This window comes from Cnephaeus nilssonii (assembly GCF_951640355.1).
Source record: "Cnephaeus nilssonii genome assembly, chromosome: 11".
Classification (NCBI taxonomy): Eukaryota; Metazoa; Chordata; class Mammalia; order Chiroptera; family Vespertilionidae; genus Cnephaeus; species Cnephaeus nilssonii.
This window is the reverse complement of record NC_137082.1, coordinates 68,299,825-68,316,048: the sequence shown is the minus strand read 5'-3', so window position 1 is coordinate 68,316,048 and position 16,224 is coordinate 68,299,825. Positions and strand designations below refer to the sequence as shown.

At 58.6% G+C, this 16,224-nt stretch overlaps 1 protein-coding gene across 4 annotated transcripts; it reads right to left on the bottom strand.

The window, feature by feature from the left end:
• Positions 1 to 1,881: 1,881 nt before the first annotated feature.
• Positions 1,882 to 15,222, bottom strand: SLC35H1 (solute carrier family 35 member H1). 4 transcript variants are annotated; one of them, XM_079784830.1, is made up of 10 exons: positions 15,128 to 15,222; positions 9,921 to 10,303; positions 9,208 to 9,358; positions 8,280 to 8,343; positions 7,538 to 7,610; positions 6,858 to 7,026; positions 6,698 to 6,781; positions 4,311 to 4,486; positions 3,140 to 3,269; positions 1,891 to 2,830 (listed from the first exon to the last, which is right to left on the bottom strand). In XM_079784830.1, the coding sequence occupies exons 2-10, from the start codon at positions 10,038 to 10,040 to the stop codon at positions 2,700 to 2,702; spliced, it is 1,098 nt and encodes a 365-aa protein (XP_079640956.1). In that variant the 5' UTR covers positions 10,041 to 10,303; positions 15,128 to 15,222; the 3' UTR covers positions 1,891 to 2,699. The 4 variants fall into 4 exon arrangements, with proteins under 4 accessions (XP_079640959.1, XP_079640956.1, XP_079640957.1 ...); XM_079784831.1 differs by lacking the exon at positions 15,128 to 15,222 and adding an exon at positions 14,822 to 15,056; XM_079784832.1 differs by lacking the exon at positions 15,128 to 15,222 and adding an exon at positions 10,755 to 10,877.
• Between the last annotated feature and the right edge of the window lie 1,002 nt (positions 15,223 to 16,224).

The following is a 16,224-nucleotide window of genomic DNA, read 5'->3' as shown; positions in this document are numbered from 1 at the left end:
GGACCCAGCCCAGCCCATCAATAGTCCACGATGCAGCAAGCTGTGGCAAGCATCACAAAGACTGTTCTCGTGGTTCTGTGTAACTCTACTCTCAAGCCACTGGGAGTTTCCTTCTTTTCCCTCAGAAGAATGGAGCAGAAACAGATGGAGGTGATGCCCTGAGCCCTCACAGCAGGGAAAGGTACCAGAAGGAAGATGAAGGCATTCCAGGCCCTGCCTGCCATTGCAGGTTTGTCCCACAGGCGAGCTCCAGCTCGTTCTCATCCCCACCACGACCTCAACTACAGACATCCTCATATATTGGGGGCAATAACCTTCCTTCCGAGGTAGGCTCCTGGGAGACGGTGGGCATGTAAGCACTTAAAACTCGAACCTGCAGGTCAGCCCACACTCCCTCTTCCCTCCTCTGCAGAAGCCCTGGAGCTGTAGGCTTCGTGGGGACAGACAGCACATCCTTGGAGAGACAAGTCACAGCCTGAGCTTCCTGAAACCTGTGCAAGCACCAAGTTACCATGGCAACGATGCAGCCCTGAGATGCAATGGCTGCAGACAGCATGGGTGCTGCTAGGGCTCCAAGCTGAGGGTGAACAGGGTCTGGCCTGGGAGGCCAGGCAATAGGGCTGGCAGGGAGGCGGCAGGAGGAGGGACCCTCCTCTAGGATCAGCTGGTAATTGCTGCTAAGTGAGGGGCTGTCATTGAACCTAACATGCAGGCGGCACTGGCCTCTGCTCTGCACCCTGTAATTACTGCACCAGACAGCAGCTTTTGCTCCCTGTGTGGGAAGAGGGGGGCGGTGGGAGGAGGGGCAGGCAGGAAGCTCTCATCCACCTAAGCCGGGGGATCCTGGCAGGCCCTCCTGCAGCCCAAGCATCCTGCATCCCAACCAGCCTCCCAAGCAGAGGCAGGGGTGAGGGGGGTCCTGACCCCTCCTTTTTGCTAGCTCGCCCCACATCATCTCATGGAACACGAGCTTCCTTTAATCCTGAGCTTGCAGAATCCAGGGGAGCAGAGGTGCAGGAACCAGATAAGGCACCTCGGCGAGCCCTTCCTGTCACACCTCCCGGTACGGGAGAAGTCTGTGCGGTGAAGCTCACCTTGAGCCTGGAGGCTCTGAGGACCTCAGACTAGTCACGGCACCCACCCCCTGCCTCCGTGGACTGGGAGGGGGTGGGACTCAACAATTCTTAAGGCTTCTTCTTCAGCAGGGGTTGGCAAACTGCAGCCAACACGCCGAGTCCTATTCCTATAAATAAGGCTTCACTGGAACAGCCTGCCCGTGTGTTTCTGGATCTGTCCATGGCGGCTGTCCCGCTGCATCGGCAGACTTGAGAGGCTGCAACAGAGACCAGATGGTCCCCAAATGGGAAAGAGTTACTATCTGGCCCTTTTCAAAAAGTTTGCCGGTCCCATTCCTCAAACACCAACGTCCTCCTAGGCTTAAAAGGGGCTTTCATGGCTCCAACCTATCAGAACAGCTCATAACAGGCCGCCTCTCCCCCCCCTCCCCCCCCGCAGACACCCATACCTCCCGCCTGGGCTTGGGTGGTGGTGGTAGTTCCCCCAGTTCTGGGCGTCACCTCGTGGTGCGATGGCGCCACCTGCTGTGAATGCCTACAAGCACTTGTGCTTGGGAGGGTGACCCCGTGGCCAGCAGTCCCTCCCAATCCAGGGGAACCGGCTCCCAGGAGCAGGCCGGGCCTCAGAACCAGAGCACATTGGAGCTGGGGGCTTGTCTCCTCCCTCCCCACTTGATAGACAGCGACTCGTCCGGGGTAGGCGATGGGAAGGCCCAGAGGCCCATCACCCATCCACATGTGATTCAGGGGCAAACTCTGGGCACACACACCGGATGCTGAGAACCGTAGGTCGGCCACTCATTTAGGGTCTTGGATCCATGATTGTTGAAAGGATTCTCAAAATAAACCCTAATATGATATTTAAAACTGTTTCCAACCTTCAGAACAACTCAGACACTTATTGCCCCCATTTCAGAGAGGTTAAGTCATTTGGTTAATAAGTAACGGGTGATAAGCGACAGTCAGGATTCAGATCCAGGCTGTGAAAGCTTTAAGGTCCCCAGAACATGGTGCTCAGCGCATATTCCCTTTCCTGCCTGCAGGTGTGCTTGGGCCCCCGAGAGGGTCCTGGGCTCAAGCAGGAGGACACGTGATGGCAAGGCCTGGATTCTGGCCAGTCACCTGCGAGGCCCCAGGCCGAGAAGGCAGAAGCCAGGCCGACTGCCCCTCCCTGCCCCCACGCGTCCAGGCAACATGAAGTGACTAGTGGACTGTAAACCCTTTATTTCCAAACTATAAATAGACCTGCTCTCTGAGCTAAGAGCTGTCCGGGTGATAAGCCCCCAGCTCTCCATCTCCCCCCAACTGCTCTGCAGTCCAGGCCCAGGCCCCTTAGACACCTGTGATGCCTCTGAAATCATGATCTTGGCAGCCAGAGCCTGGCAAGCAGCTGAGAACAGCCCTCCGTTCCTCTGCTGTGACTCCAGCACAGCGTGGGGCCTGTTCTGCCTGGTGCTCCCGTTTGACCAGCTCTCCATGGGTCCCGTGCTACCCGAGGCCCAGCGCGGACACTGCGGGCCCACTGCTCCCAGCTGCTGTGAGAAGCCACCTGGTCCCTGAGCTGCCGTCAGGATGAAGACTGGGAGCGGCCTGCTTCCAAGCTGCTCCCCTGGCTGGTCGCTGCTATCCCTGGGCCACCAAGTCCTCCTCCTCCGCCACCTCATTATCCCCTTCCTCTGGCTGGCTGCTCCGGAGCAGCAGCTCCAGGTCGGGGTTGGAGCCCAGCCCCTTCGAGGGTTTAGGGTCGCCATCACCTGGGGATGAAGAGAGACCAGTTTCAGCCCCAATCAGCTTCTTGTGCCCGACGTGAGCGTGTGCTCAGTCACCCGGGCCCCCTCCCCAGCTCCTTAGAGATGGCTCCTGTGTCTTCTTGGGAGTGGCTGTGGCACAGCCACCAGCATGCCGAGCAGAGCAGCAGCCACCGCAGAGGCGGCTGAATGGTGCAGACTGGAACTACTTGGGGAAGCCGAGGGCCCCTTGCCTCTTCCCGGAAGGAAATCAGAGGGGCTGAAGTCATGGGGAGAAAGTCGTGAATGCGGGCGTAGGAGAGGGGCTCAGGTTACCTCTGGAGTGCAGGGCTTTGAGGGCGACGTGCAGGGATATTCCCGAGAGGCAGAGGGCGAAGCCCAGCCAGTTCAGGAGGCTGATCTGATCGCCCAGCAGATGGCCTGCCAACAGCAAAGTGCAGACTTCCTGCGGGCAGAGAAGCAGGAAGGGGCAGTGATGGGCGGGGTGAGTGGGCCCCTTTGCAAAGAGGGCCAGGCACTAAGCACAACCGCAGGAGAGAGCCGGACGCGCCCAAACTCCCGGGCCAGGGCGGCCGGCCTGCAGGGCAGAGAGGAAGCTTCCAGGGGCGGCTGCAATGCTGTCCTCCTTTGTGTTACTGAGGACACAAAGGAGATGCCTTCACAGAATTGTCAGCATAAAAGGAGGCAAACGAAACGCAGCTGCGCCCACAGGAATAAAGGAGAGCCCTCCGGAAGGTAGAGGTGGATGCTGGCGTCATACAGGGCTTTGTGGGACATGCACTGGTTAGGGGTTCTTCGCACACAATGGCTGCCAATGGCGCTGTGCAATGACTCATTCTGAGAACCATGGCTCAGGCTTCATCATTTGGTTGGCAACCAGAAGACCCCTGGGGAGCCCCCCGTTTCTGCTTTTAGGCAGCACTGCTCGAGGATAAAAGAGCAAACTCCCTCAAGGCTCCAAGGAAGGAGTGAGACCTGGGGTGGAGGGAAGAGGGAAGTGACGAGAGGAGAGGCAAGAGCGCTGCCAGGGAGAGGTAAAGGCAGGCTAGGCAAGCACAGGGCACTGACTTAACCGTCCCTGGCTGTGCCCATGGCAGACATCACCAATCAATCACAGAACTTGTTACTGATGAGTCAGTGGGGGCTTCTCAATCCATGGCTCCCTGCCGCTGCCAAAGGACCAGAGTAGGCATTCCTAGTAAAAGGTAAATGCGTCCCAAGCCTAGTGGAGTGGGACCTGGCTCTGCACCCCAGCTCGGCCACTAGCTGTGTTTTCTGGGGTAGGAGCAGCTCATGTCTCATGACCCTCCCCACCTCACAGGGCTGCAGTGAGGGTGGGGGGTACAGATGAGAGCATGGCACTTAGCACCCTAATGAGGCACTTCCCTGTCTTCTCTATAGGCCCTGGGGTGCAGGAGCTGCTGGTGAGAAACACCCTCAGGGGCTCTTCTCTGAGACAGGACGGGGGTCACCTCTGAGTCTGTACCTTAAAAATGCCGGCAATGGAGAGAGTAAGGCTGGAGGTTCTGGAAACCAGGAGGAACTCGGAGAAACCCAAACCAAAGGCAAGAATCCCGCCAAGGAAGAGGCTCCCGAGTACCCGCAGGAGCAGCCCTGTGTCCTGGAAACGGAAGATTTTCTCAGATGTGGACAAATGGAGACCTGAAAGCAATGGGGGAGACAGGGGGGCCATGTCCTGGGTGTGCCTGCCAGGCGGCCTCCCCCTCCCGCAGCCGCAGCCGGGTGAGAACTGCCCCTGTGGCAGGGCATACTTCCCAAGCACCTGCTGACTGTCCCCGGCCCGACGACAAGGATGGGAAGAGCTCAAGCAGATGGCCCAAGCCATGGGGAAACCAGGAAGCAAGGATGGCTGCCTGAGAGCCCAGGGAGTGGCAGGAGGGCTTCGGAGCCCCTGCGCTAAGTACAGGGGGTGGCACCACAGAGACAACCCACAGGGCACCCTGCTCTTCCACGTGGCGTTCCCTCCCATCTGCGGCCTTGGCAGCTGTGAGAACCAATGGGCCCCAGAGAGGTGGGGCAGGCACCAAGTGAGGACTTTCAACCCCTGGGCAACGGGTGGGGAGGCTGCGGGGGAGTCCTCTGTTCTCCATTTCAGGTGGGCCACCTATAGACAGGGGCAAAACCTGTCTTAATCCAGGCCTATGACACAGCTGTGGGAATTGGCCGAGACACGCCCCCTTTTGGGAGCAGTTTCCCCACTAATAAAATGAACCGGTTGGGACTAGACCCATGTTTCTCAAACAGATGGTATAATCTGATGCACAGTTCTCAAAAAAACACACACTGCATATAAATACTCGACAAAAGCCACGGCCCCCCGCTCCAGAGACACCCACACAGGCATCCAGGCAGCGAATGTGCTTAGACTCTGAGGGTTCCTGACCCTCCAGCACTGTCCCTCTGAGAGGGCCCCGCCCTTCAGGAAAGGCCCCTGCGAGTATTAACAGGATGCGAGGTGAGCCCAGACCAGGCACAAAGGACACACCTGCGGGGGCAGGAGGCTGGCTGAGGACTCTGAGACTTTTGGAGGGAAGTACCATAGAAACAGAGTGACGGCCCCCCACTCCCCGGGGCAAACAGCCTCCGATGTAGGACATCTTGCCTGGTGCTGGGCTCAGCAGTACTGCAAAGGCATGGCAAATGGAAGGGACTCGGGGAAAGCAACATAAGTAATGAAGGCGCTTGGGGGATTAATTTACCAGAAAAGATTAAAGGAGCTAAATCCTTGCAGCTTTGCTAAGTGACGACCAGGGGCTTTGGGGGGCTTTCGGGGGAGGGCTGGCAGAGATGGGGAGCGGTGTAAACACCCAGGGCGGAGGGAGAGTGTGGCGTTTTGACTGGGGACACAATGGAAGAATGGGGAGAGATTTTTAAAAGAGAGAAAAAATGAGGCTGCAGAACAGAAGTTTCCTGGACAACGGGGCCACACATAATTTTCTCAGAGGTCCGAGACGCTTCACTGCTTGCAACTTAAATGGATGCGGGTCAGAATTTTCTGTAATGGCCCCGAGGACAGAAGGGACTCTGGGAGGAAGGATAAACAGACAGGGGACAAAGCCTAATCCCAAAACATCAAGAGGAAGGAGGATGCTGTGCACCTCCCAGCCTAGATGATTCTCCCTGCTCTCCTCCTCTCTGGGAGAGGACAGTGGAGGGGAATTGCTCACCTGCCCAGACTCCCTGTACCCCCCGGCCCCCCAATACACACTCCTGCAATCCAGCACATATTCCATTCCTCGGAACCTACTGTTTCCACTTCCTGGGATGCTCCCCCCGACCCCCCGTCAGCCTGTCCAAGTCCCATTCATCCTCGCAGATACACTGTCTGGGAGGCCTTTCCACCCTCCCACCCTGAGACAATGCGTGACCTCTCCTCCTAAGAGGCGGAACACAGCGGAATGGTTAAGAGGAGGGACTCTGGAGCCAGCTCCTGGATCCAAGTTCAGGCTCGTTTATGAGGCATGGGACCCAAAGCAAGGTTATCTCTACTTCTCTCTGCCTCAGTTTCTTTCACCTGCAAGATGAGGATACTAATAGTACTGCCCCATGGGCTTGGGGGAGTATTAAAAGAGGTGATGTATGTACAACGATTAGAACAGCCCTGGCCTACCTCTGGGGCTGGACACGTTCACTGTCATCATCGTCTACTATGTTTCATACGTTTTCCATGTAACGTTCATCATGCTGGATTCTAGCCATTTGGTTTAAGTGTCTGTTCAGACACACAAACCGGGCACTGCCAGGAGAGGCCGCACTTGATCTGTGTCCTGTACAGCTACCACAGTGCTGGGCCCAGAGAGGGGGCTGGGGCCTGCTGTGCTGACATGCCCTGAGGTGGACGGCCCAACCTACCTTCAAATATGGCAAAGAGAGGGAAGAGCCCGAGAAACATGAGTGGCTGCAGGTGGAACATGGTGTCGATGGGGTTCTGGAGCCCTACAGAATGGGGACACGGTGAGCCGCCAGGCCTGGCCACCTGCCTCCACCCGCCGGCGCCGGGCCCCGCTCTCACCAAGATCCGCCTTCTGCAGGAGAATCTGCGTGAGGGTCCAGCGAATGCCACCGATGAACGAGGCCCCCAGCACCAAGGCAAAGCCCTCCATGTTGAACTGCGTGGACTTGTAGGTGAACATGAAGAGGCCCCCGGCGATGAGGAGGACCACGAGGACCAGCGCCGCCCGCTAGGAGGAGGGGAGCAGGCGGCAGCTCACTGGGGAGTCTCCAGGTCATCCCACCTGGAGTTTGGGGGTCGGCAGCCACCTTGGCTGGCCCTTCTCTCCCCACCCACCACCCTGGAAGGCCCTGGCCAGCTTCTTCCCATGGAGGGGTGCAGGGCTGCATCCAGCTGGCTGGTCCCCAACACCCCTACCTGCCCTCCCCACTGCAGTGCTTCCCTCTGCTGTCCTCGGCCCCCTCCCCACTGTGAAACCAAGGTGCTCCTCCGGCCCAGCGTGACCTGACCTGGCCCCTCTTCCTGGAAGCCTTCCTCCCTTGGCCTCTACCCCCGCCTGCCACACCGCTTTCTAAACTGCTCGGTGGTGCCCCGTGCTAGGTTCTTCCTCAGCGTCGGGAGCTTCTGCCCCTGGGCTGGGCTTGTCTCTTCTGTCACAGTGAGGAGCCGCAGCTCAGCCCCCCTTCTCATGCTTACCACCTGAGGGGGTAGGAGGGACTAAGGGGATGCTGGGGCCTCACCAGCTCCTCCAGCTTGAAGATCAGAGAGAAGATCAAGATGAAGAGGACGGCTGAGGACTTGGTCATTGTGTACCTGGAAGCGAAAGTGACCACAGTGCACAGCTGGAACCCGGGGCTCAGACCCGCCATCCAGAACGGACCCCACAGTACAGTCAGCGGGCCGGAAAGGGGGGGGAGCTTCCTGACTTCCCTGAGGGCCACGGGCTCTGCTCAGGGCAGCAGGACAACCTGGGTACAAAAGACCCAAGGAAGGTGGCCCGAGTCATCTGGGCCGATACGTGACCTTTAATCGAAGGAACCTCCGAGAGGCCTCTCGTTATCAGCAGGGAGGAAAGGCTGCAGGTCTGACACTGAGCTCACCGAGGCCTGTTCTCACCCGGCCTCCGCGGAGACCAGGACGAGGAAGAAAGAATGAGAGGAGAGTACGAGAAGGCAGGGACTGTGCTCTCCGAGGCACAAAATCGGAGAGAAGAGGTCATTGCTGGGCCCCCTCTCTGTGCAGCTGCGTGCACTGCGCCCCGACATGTGAGCCCCTGGCTTCCCCAGGCCGCCCGGCAGCGGGCCCAGCGTCGCCTGTGCCCAGCGTAAGGAAGAGTTCTGGAAAGCTGCTGGGTGTCAGGGAGGAGCTCAGAGAGGACGGCTGGTCCCAGAGGGTGGTGCAGTGCTGGCTTGTCGGTCAGGGGTGCAGACAGCCAGCTGGACGGACAGGGAGCACGTGCGCCTGCGGGGTGGCGGTACTCACAGTGAGACGGTGATATAGAGGAAGCTCCAGTTGGATAGGCCCACGTCAAGTGCCGTCGCCAGTGCTGTGGAGACACAGGGCGCCCGCGGACACGCCGGGGAGAAAGGGCAGGTGGTATGGGGGGGTCCAGTGATTAGAACACTTCCATGAGGGCACTTCCAAGAGTCCCCTCACTTTCTCTGGGGCTTCAGGCCTTCCTTTCTACCCAGCAACTAAAAGGTTAACTCAAAAAAATGGGGGTGGGGGTGGGGGGGGAAGGGGTCTACTCCAGCATTCAGGTTGAGGTGCTTTCTGACTGGCTGGGGCCTATGTCCTTCCCACCTGCTTAATTCTTTGCATACCCCCCTGCTGACAGATATTAATCCGATCCGGCAAACTCTTCGGAGTGGTCACGGAGGAGGACCTGGCCCTCCAGGACCTGACCCCGTCCACCCTCTCCCTTCCTCTCACCAATGTTGAGTTCTCGGCGCCCCAAGACACTTTCAGTTCCCTTGCAGACTCCCACATGCACTAAACTCCTCCCCTCCCCGGACCGCCCGGTCCCACTCGCCCTCCAGGTCTCAGCCCACTCAGCCCTTGCTCTGGGGAACCCTCCCCGCCTAGCACCGAGAGCAGGGACTACACGCTCTGCTCACCACCACCTCCAGGCCTGGAAACACGGCTCAGCGTGCATGTTCAAGGTCAAGGCAACTACACGGCTACTGCTGCACTGGGGCTTTTGTGTGGCGTGCATGGGGGAAGTGGGAAGATGGAGAGTACGTATGAGGCAGATGTGGGGGCAGGGAGGGCAGGCAGAGAGGAGTGAGGAAACATGGGTGGGGCAGGGAAAGAGGGGCCTAAGCTTTAGGAGAGCAAGGCTTCCTTTTGTTCTTGGCCTATGGCTTCCCAAGCAACCCCCCTCCTGCCGGGCCTCCCCACAGGAACACACCTGTCGGAGCTACTCTTCTGAGGTAGTCGGTCCAGCTCAGCACCACGCGGGCCCTGTGGCTGGAGCACTGGACCAGCGCCCTGGACAGGGCGGAGAACAGGAAGATCACGGCCAGGTGCAGCATCGTCATGAAGAGGGGGAAGTGGAAGCTCTGCACGGGCCCAAAGCACAGCCGGCCCGGCGCAGTTTAGCAGCCAGCCCTCACCGGGCTCCCCCCGCCTGGTGGCAGTGGCCCTGGTTCGGGCTTTCACCCACATCACAATCACTTGGCATCAGAGACTCAGTCCCAGTGTGGAGGTCACACAGACAGCAGGTGGACGAATGGGGCTCCGTTGTAGCTCAGTGCCTGCCTCCACCTTCGCCAGCCTGCCAGCTACCTGCTCCAGCCCCTCCCCAGGGCCCACACCCAGCAAACAGCAGCATGGGCCAGGATGGCTGTGCCAGCCATTAGAGTATTGAACCACTTTGCTACCTGTTGGTCAGCAGCTGCTGCGTAAGCTCCCCAAGTCTCCCCAGCTCATCCCTGTGGCCCCCTAACTTCCCCCCCGATGCAAACATTTCGGGAGAATCGCTGGCATGGCAGCGCTGGCTGTAGGGATCTGTCCCATCGCTAATGTGACTGGCTGAGGCCCGTGCCTCCTGTTGCTAAGTACCAGGGGCACTGTAGCCCCGCCACCTCCCTCCCGGCCCCGCGGCGCAGGCCTCCCAGTCACCTTGGTCAGCCATTTGTTGTAGAAGGTGATGCCGATGGAGAAGCAGTAGTAGAGAAGGACCAGCCCCAGGGTCAACACTGCCCTCCACACAAAGGCCACGTCGAGGGCCCACCTCCCCATCTGTGGAAGCAGCTGCTCGCCAGCTGGGGGCGGCGGGGGCAGGCACTCTCCTGAAGATGGGCCGCACGAAGAGCCGCCGGGCCTGCGCCAGGACTTCCAACCAGAACTTGCAACAAGGGCGTCGCCCGGTGAGAGGAGTTCTCTTCACTCCATGATCAGGGTGGCTGCCGAGCCTAGGCGGAGTCCTCACCTCAGGGGCTGGTGACCGAGCCAGTCCTCTCCATGGTCACCGGGCGCAGGGCTCCCAGGCCCCAGGTCTGAGGCTAGAAGGACACAAAGGCAGCGCTGGTGACTTGGGCAGAGTGAGGGCCATCTGACGCCACCCACCCAGGCCTGTCCCGCGGGGAGCTGGGAGCCGACGGGAGCAGGAAGGAGCCCACCCCGAGCATGGGCGCTCCCAGCTGAGCTCCCGGTCACATCCGCTCTCTTGTCGCCTCAAGCTGTTCTCCATGAATTGCTACCAAAGTGACCTTTTTAAAACATAAATCTGATCATGTCAGACCACTGCTTAAAGCCCTTCTGCGGCGTCCAGTGCTCTTAAGATAAAGATCAAAACCCTTCTTTAGGCTAAAAGGGCCCGATCGGGCCCCCGCAGGCCTCAGCTTAGCTGCGGCCCTCGTGCCCTCGTCCCACCGGCCAGCCGCCTTTCAGCTCCCCCAGCAACCGGGCTCCACCCTGCGCCTGGAGGAGCCGGCGCTCGGCCTCCCTCCATACCTTCTCAGCTGATCTACTCATCTTCAGCTCAAATGCTGCTTCCTCAGGACCCCCCAGTGTGAGGGGTGCCCCGGACACACAGGCTGCTCTCATAGGTCCCCCATGATTCTCCATCGGACCTGTGTCCCCTGGGAGGCGGTGAGCTCCACGAAGAAGGGCCCGCCACACCCACGCTGGCCTTACAGCCCCACCTGGCACACTGCAAGTTCTCCATTCGGCGGCGACTCATTGCAAGAGAGTGGGCCAGTGGTTTTCAGGGGACCAACCTGGTCATTAAGGTGTTAAAATGGACCAGGAGCCCAGTCGGTGTGGCTCAGTAGTTGAGCATCGACCCATGTGCCACCGGTCAGGGCACAGGCCTGGGTTACAGGCCCGATCCCTGGTGAGGCGCGTGCAAAGAGGCAGCCAATCGATGTTCTCTCTCACTGATGTTTCTCCCTCTCCCTTGCTCTCTCTCTCATAATAATAATCAGTAAAATGAACCAGGAAACCAACACCGACCTTGCCGTAGACTCTAACAACCAGTGTCACAGACGTGGAGCCTGACACAGGGTCTTACCAAACTAAACCACCCCCTGCTGCCTATCAACCCGGCCAACCCCAGTGAGTGCCGAGCATACCAGACCACCACCCCCACCCCCTGTCCCCGTCCAGCTTATCCCACCTGCTGCTTCATCTGTGTCCTCCCTGTCTTCTCCTTTGATACGTTCCCACCCTAAAGAAACGCCACTGCCTTGAAGCCTTCCTACAACCATCTGATCAGAGGCACCCCAACTTCCCCTCCCAGTCCTTTCTGCAGGGAGCATTAGCCTTGTTTCTGAACTCTGTATCATCTCCCCTTCCCCAAGGCAAACTGGGAGCGGGCACAGGCTCCTGTCCCAAAGGACCCCCTAGGGCTCTGGTTCTCGTCAGGGGACCTGGGGGAACCCTGGTGGTGTTCCGCAGGGACACTCCTGACTTTGAGTGAGTGGGGACTCGGAGGCGGGCAGCGCACATCACTGAGACCTGGTCTGCAGCCTCATGACTTTGAGATTCCTGTAGGTTCAAGAGCTGCTTAGAAAGAACCCAACTCTGTTCTACAGGTAACAGAGCAGTTTTTCCATGGTTCTCCTAAGTTTTAGGCACGAACATTTCCAAGAATACATTTACTATGTACACCGAGGGGAGACTGAACTGTTTGTGATGAAAGGGTACCACGAGCCCACGAGCCGTGGAAAAACCAACCGCGGCCGCGGCGGCACGGGGCTGGAGCTGCCACGGGCTGTGGCAGGCTGCACGGTGGCCATCACTGCCTGCAGGTGCCACAGGAGTGAAGGCAGGGGCTGCTGCATTGTCGCTTCTAGTAGCCTGTGCCCAGGAACTCACATATTGAAACATTATTACCAACTACTTTCCTTTTATTTCTTTTACATTATGGGTAGGGCATTGCCAATTAAAAAAAAAATTTATGTGTTGGCAGTTTTTTGAACCATAAGTTCCATTTTAAGATAATAAGGGGGGAAGTTATCACCAAAATATTTGTCATTAAAAAGAGGGCGTAGCATCCAGGAGGTTGAGAGCCACTGTGCTATTTTGCCTAACGTGGGCCCATTCCTTCTCTGTAAGCCGACATGGCCCAATGCGCATCGCCCCCTCCAACCTCCCCGGCAAACGCGGGATATCCCACTGCCTCCTTGTCCTCTGGGCTTGGATGTCTAACATCAGGTGCCTCACACCCAGCCTGTCCAGAATGGACCCTGTTCTCCAGGAGACCTCCACCCTCCGTCGAAACCTGCTCCTCTTCCCACCTCAGCCAGTGAGTGGCACCACCAGTCACTAGTTGCTAGTTGCTCAGGCCGGAAACCTTGTTCTCATCCTTGATTCCTCTTTTTCCCTCAGCCCACATTCAATCAAGTACTGTCAGATCCATCTTAAAAATATCCCAAATACGGTCCCATTTCCTGACCTCCACCACTACCATCCAGCCACCATTCCCTTTCCCCGCACCCGATGCATTTGTCTCCTATACGATTCTCTCTCTTCTCCCTGCACCGCCCAGTCAGAATCCTGCTAGCACAGCGAGGCAGTGGGGCCCAACAGGTCTCAAGGCTCATACTCCCTCCTCTAGACCAGGGTTTCTCCACTTGGCATTATGGACATTCGGAGAAGGCCTGTCCTGTGCACTGTAGGACATTTAGCAGCATTTGATCCCTAACCACTAGATGCCCGTAGCATCCCTGCCCCTCATCCCAAGTTAATGACAAACAAGAATGTCTCCAGACATTGCTGAACGTCTCCTGGGTTGAGAAGCACTGCCTACACCACACAGGTGACCACAGGGCACGCTGGCACTGAGAGATCTTTCTTCTAGCCCTCCCTCCCCGGGGTCCTACCCACGGCTTCCAAGACAGGGCAGTCTGTACCCTTCTGTGAGTCAACTTCTACCTCCTGCCTTTGCTGCAGTTCCTGCTCCAACACTGTAATACCCTCCCCCCTCCCTCCTTCCTCCAAAGAGCTGGTGAGGTCCCGCACCGCCAGGAAGTCCCCAGGACTAACCAGCTCACAGGCAGCACTGTCCCAGAGTTAACAACACTCCTTCTCTTACTGCTTTTCAGAGGCCACCTAACCCCAAACACAACAGACCTCAGCTAGCAGGGCTCTTGGAAATCATCTAACCACTTACTCAGTGTGCATTTATTGAGCACTCCTGTATACCAAGAAATCTGTGACTGATAAGGTCCCCACCCTTATTCTGTGATAAGGGAAACCAGGCTTAAAGGAGCAAATACTCTTTTTCAAATCTCACTTGCCCAGGAAAGGCATTGCATATTCTGCCTTTCTTTCCTCGGGGCAGCGTAGCGTGGAGCAGTAGCCACATCAGTTGGTGTATCACCACAGCAGCCGGCTGCCCTGAACCTTCCCAGCTGGAACGTGGGCAGTGCAGCCCAGGGTCCGAAGTGTGGGCCCGGAGTGAGAAAGACCTGGGATCCAATCCTGGCTCCTCTCCTTCCTATTTCATGGCCGCAGTTACCTGACTTCTGGACCTGTTTCCCCAACTGTAAAGGAGGATAAAGTCATGAGCCTCCTGGGAGGGGAGTCAGTGGCATCAGGTACAGCGCGTGGTGCTGGCTCACGGTAGGGGCCCACCCCCGTCCTGGTCCCGTGAAACGTCCCCACGGCCCCAGCAAGTCACTTGCCCCTTCAAGGGCCAAGTCTCTAGTCTCATCAGCATCTTACACAACTGACCACTTCCTCCTCCTGGGAAAGCCGCTTGGATATCACACCACACTCTGCAGAGCTTCTTCTGCTTTTCTGGCCTCCTTCTTGGTCAACCCAACTTTACAAACCGGGTGCCTGCCGCTGGAACCTGGCTTCTGTTTTCTACCTTAATTCTCATCTTGCGTAATCTCATCCCAGTGATCGACATGCCAACAAGTTCTAAATTCCTTACATCAGCCCCACCTTTCCTACGAGCTCCAGGCTAGCACATCTAACTTGGGCTCCACGCAGGACACCTGAACCTCACAGTGCCCCCAGCCGAGTGCTTGATTCTTGCCCCCGCCATCCTTAGTAAATGCCAGCATCACATCTGATTACTTAGGCCGAAACCCCCAAATCAATGGCAGGAGCTATCCGTGACCACTCTTTCCCTCTTCTCCAATCCTGTCCTGTCTCCACCCGTCTGCGCTCTTCTCTCTACTCCACCATCGCAGCCTAAGCCACAATTACCTTTCACTACTGACTGCAACCGTTTCCATACCCGCACCTTCTCCTCCTCCTACCCTCCCCCCCCCCCCCCTTCCCGCAGCCTGGAGAGAGGGCTTAGGCACAGAAAGCAGCCCAGCAGCCCTCGGGCGAACCCCAACTCCTCAGAAGGCCCCCAGAAACGCCTCCCACCATCTGGCCTCCGAAGAGGGCTGCAACCTCCCTCTCCCACCGCCACCTCGGCGCCCCGCACGCTGGCCCTGGCGGTGTGTCACACGTCAGCCTGCGTCCTTTGCGCCAGCTGTTCCCTCTGCCGGCAACACTGTTCCCCACACCTCTGCGCGCTGAACCCTCCCCGGGGCCCCTCCTCATCCTCACAGCACCTCCCACCACCTGGCGACTCCCGGTTTGCCCACGAGTTTTCCGCGGGCCCTCACTCCCACCCCAGCGGGCTGCAGCCTCTTCGCGGGCAGAGCCGCACGGGCGGGATTCCCGCGGGCTCCAGGCCAGCTTCGCGGGGCCCAGCAAATGCCCGGTGCAGCGCGCGCAAAGGGCGGCCCGCGAGGGCGCGCGAGGCCCAGGCCCCTCCGCGCGGGGCAGGCTCCCAGGCGCGCCCCGCAGAGCCCGGCCGGACCGGCTCCCCCTCCCGCCCCCGGGAGCGCGCGGAGGCCGGCGGCGCGCCCACTCACCTCGGCCCGGGCGCTCCCGGCCGCGATCCTCCTGCCGGAAGTGCGAGGCCGGCGATGCGTGGTCGGAGGAACATTTCCGCCCGAAGCCACTGGGGGGCGGGGCGTCTGCCGCGGGGGCGGGGCGGGGCGGGGCGGGCCTGGGAGCTGGGTTCTCTCTCTCCGGTCCGCCGACACCCCGCGTCGCGTGCCCTCCCCGGGGAGCATCCCCGCCACCCCGTCCGCAGCCCAGCGCCCGGCACCCGCTCTTACTGTGATCCTCGGGGCCTCGCTCTGGAGCCTCCGTGCCTGCTGCAGAGCCGGGGCACCCAGCAAACTGTCACCTATTTACTTCTATTGAGCCCATTGTTTACCTTATTCCAAACCAGTGCTGGGCAATCGGGGAAGGAACTGCAGAGATAACTCTCCTGGGCTTTTTCTTCTGGTGGCACAAGCCAGCTGGGGAGGGCTATGTCAGGGCACTACACTTTAGGATTTAGAAGGTCCAGGGAAGGTAGTAAATAATAAACGTTTGTGAACCATTTTCTATGTGCCCGAAGCTTTATAAGAATGATCTCCATCTCAATAGGCTGAGTAAGGGGGGACAGGGGAAGCAAGGGGAGGAGAAAGATAAGGACAAATGGCGGTGGGGAAAGTAGCCAAGGCATGGGATGCAGTGGTCCCCAAAACGCCAGCGGCAGAGTTTAGATCTTCTTCATCTCGCAGGATGGATTAAAAGGGGCAGAGCCAGCAGAGCAGACAGAGAGATCCATTAGGAAGACAGAGCAGGGTAGGGTTGAAGACTGAGGCCCACTTTGGGGCTTTTTGTCCCCCTCTGACGCCAATCCCCTCCTGGGCTCTGGCTCTAAGACTGGCTGCAAACATGCATCCTTGCAAGTGACTCAGCTGGGTTCCCTGGCTCCTCTGAACAGAAGGTTCAAGGCCAGAGTGTAAGCAGTTTATTAGGCAAACCTCTGCTGCCCTCACCACCAGCAGCTGGCATTTCACAGGCATTAGTTCGTTCTGCGCTTAATCACTTACAGTGGCACCCATCGCTGCCCAAGGTCTTGGCTCTATTCAGTCCTCAAGGCCTGTACGGCGTGCACTTTCTGTGCGGTTTG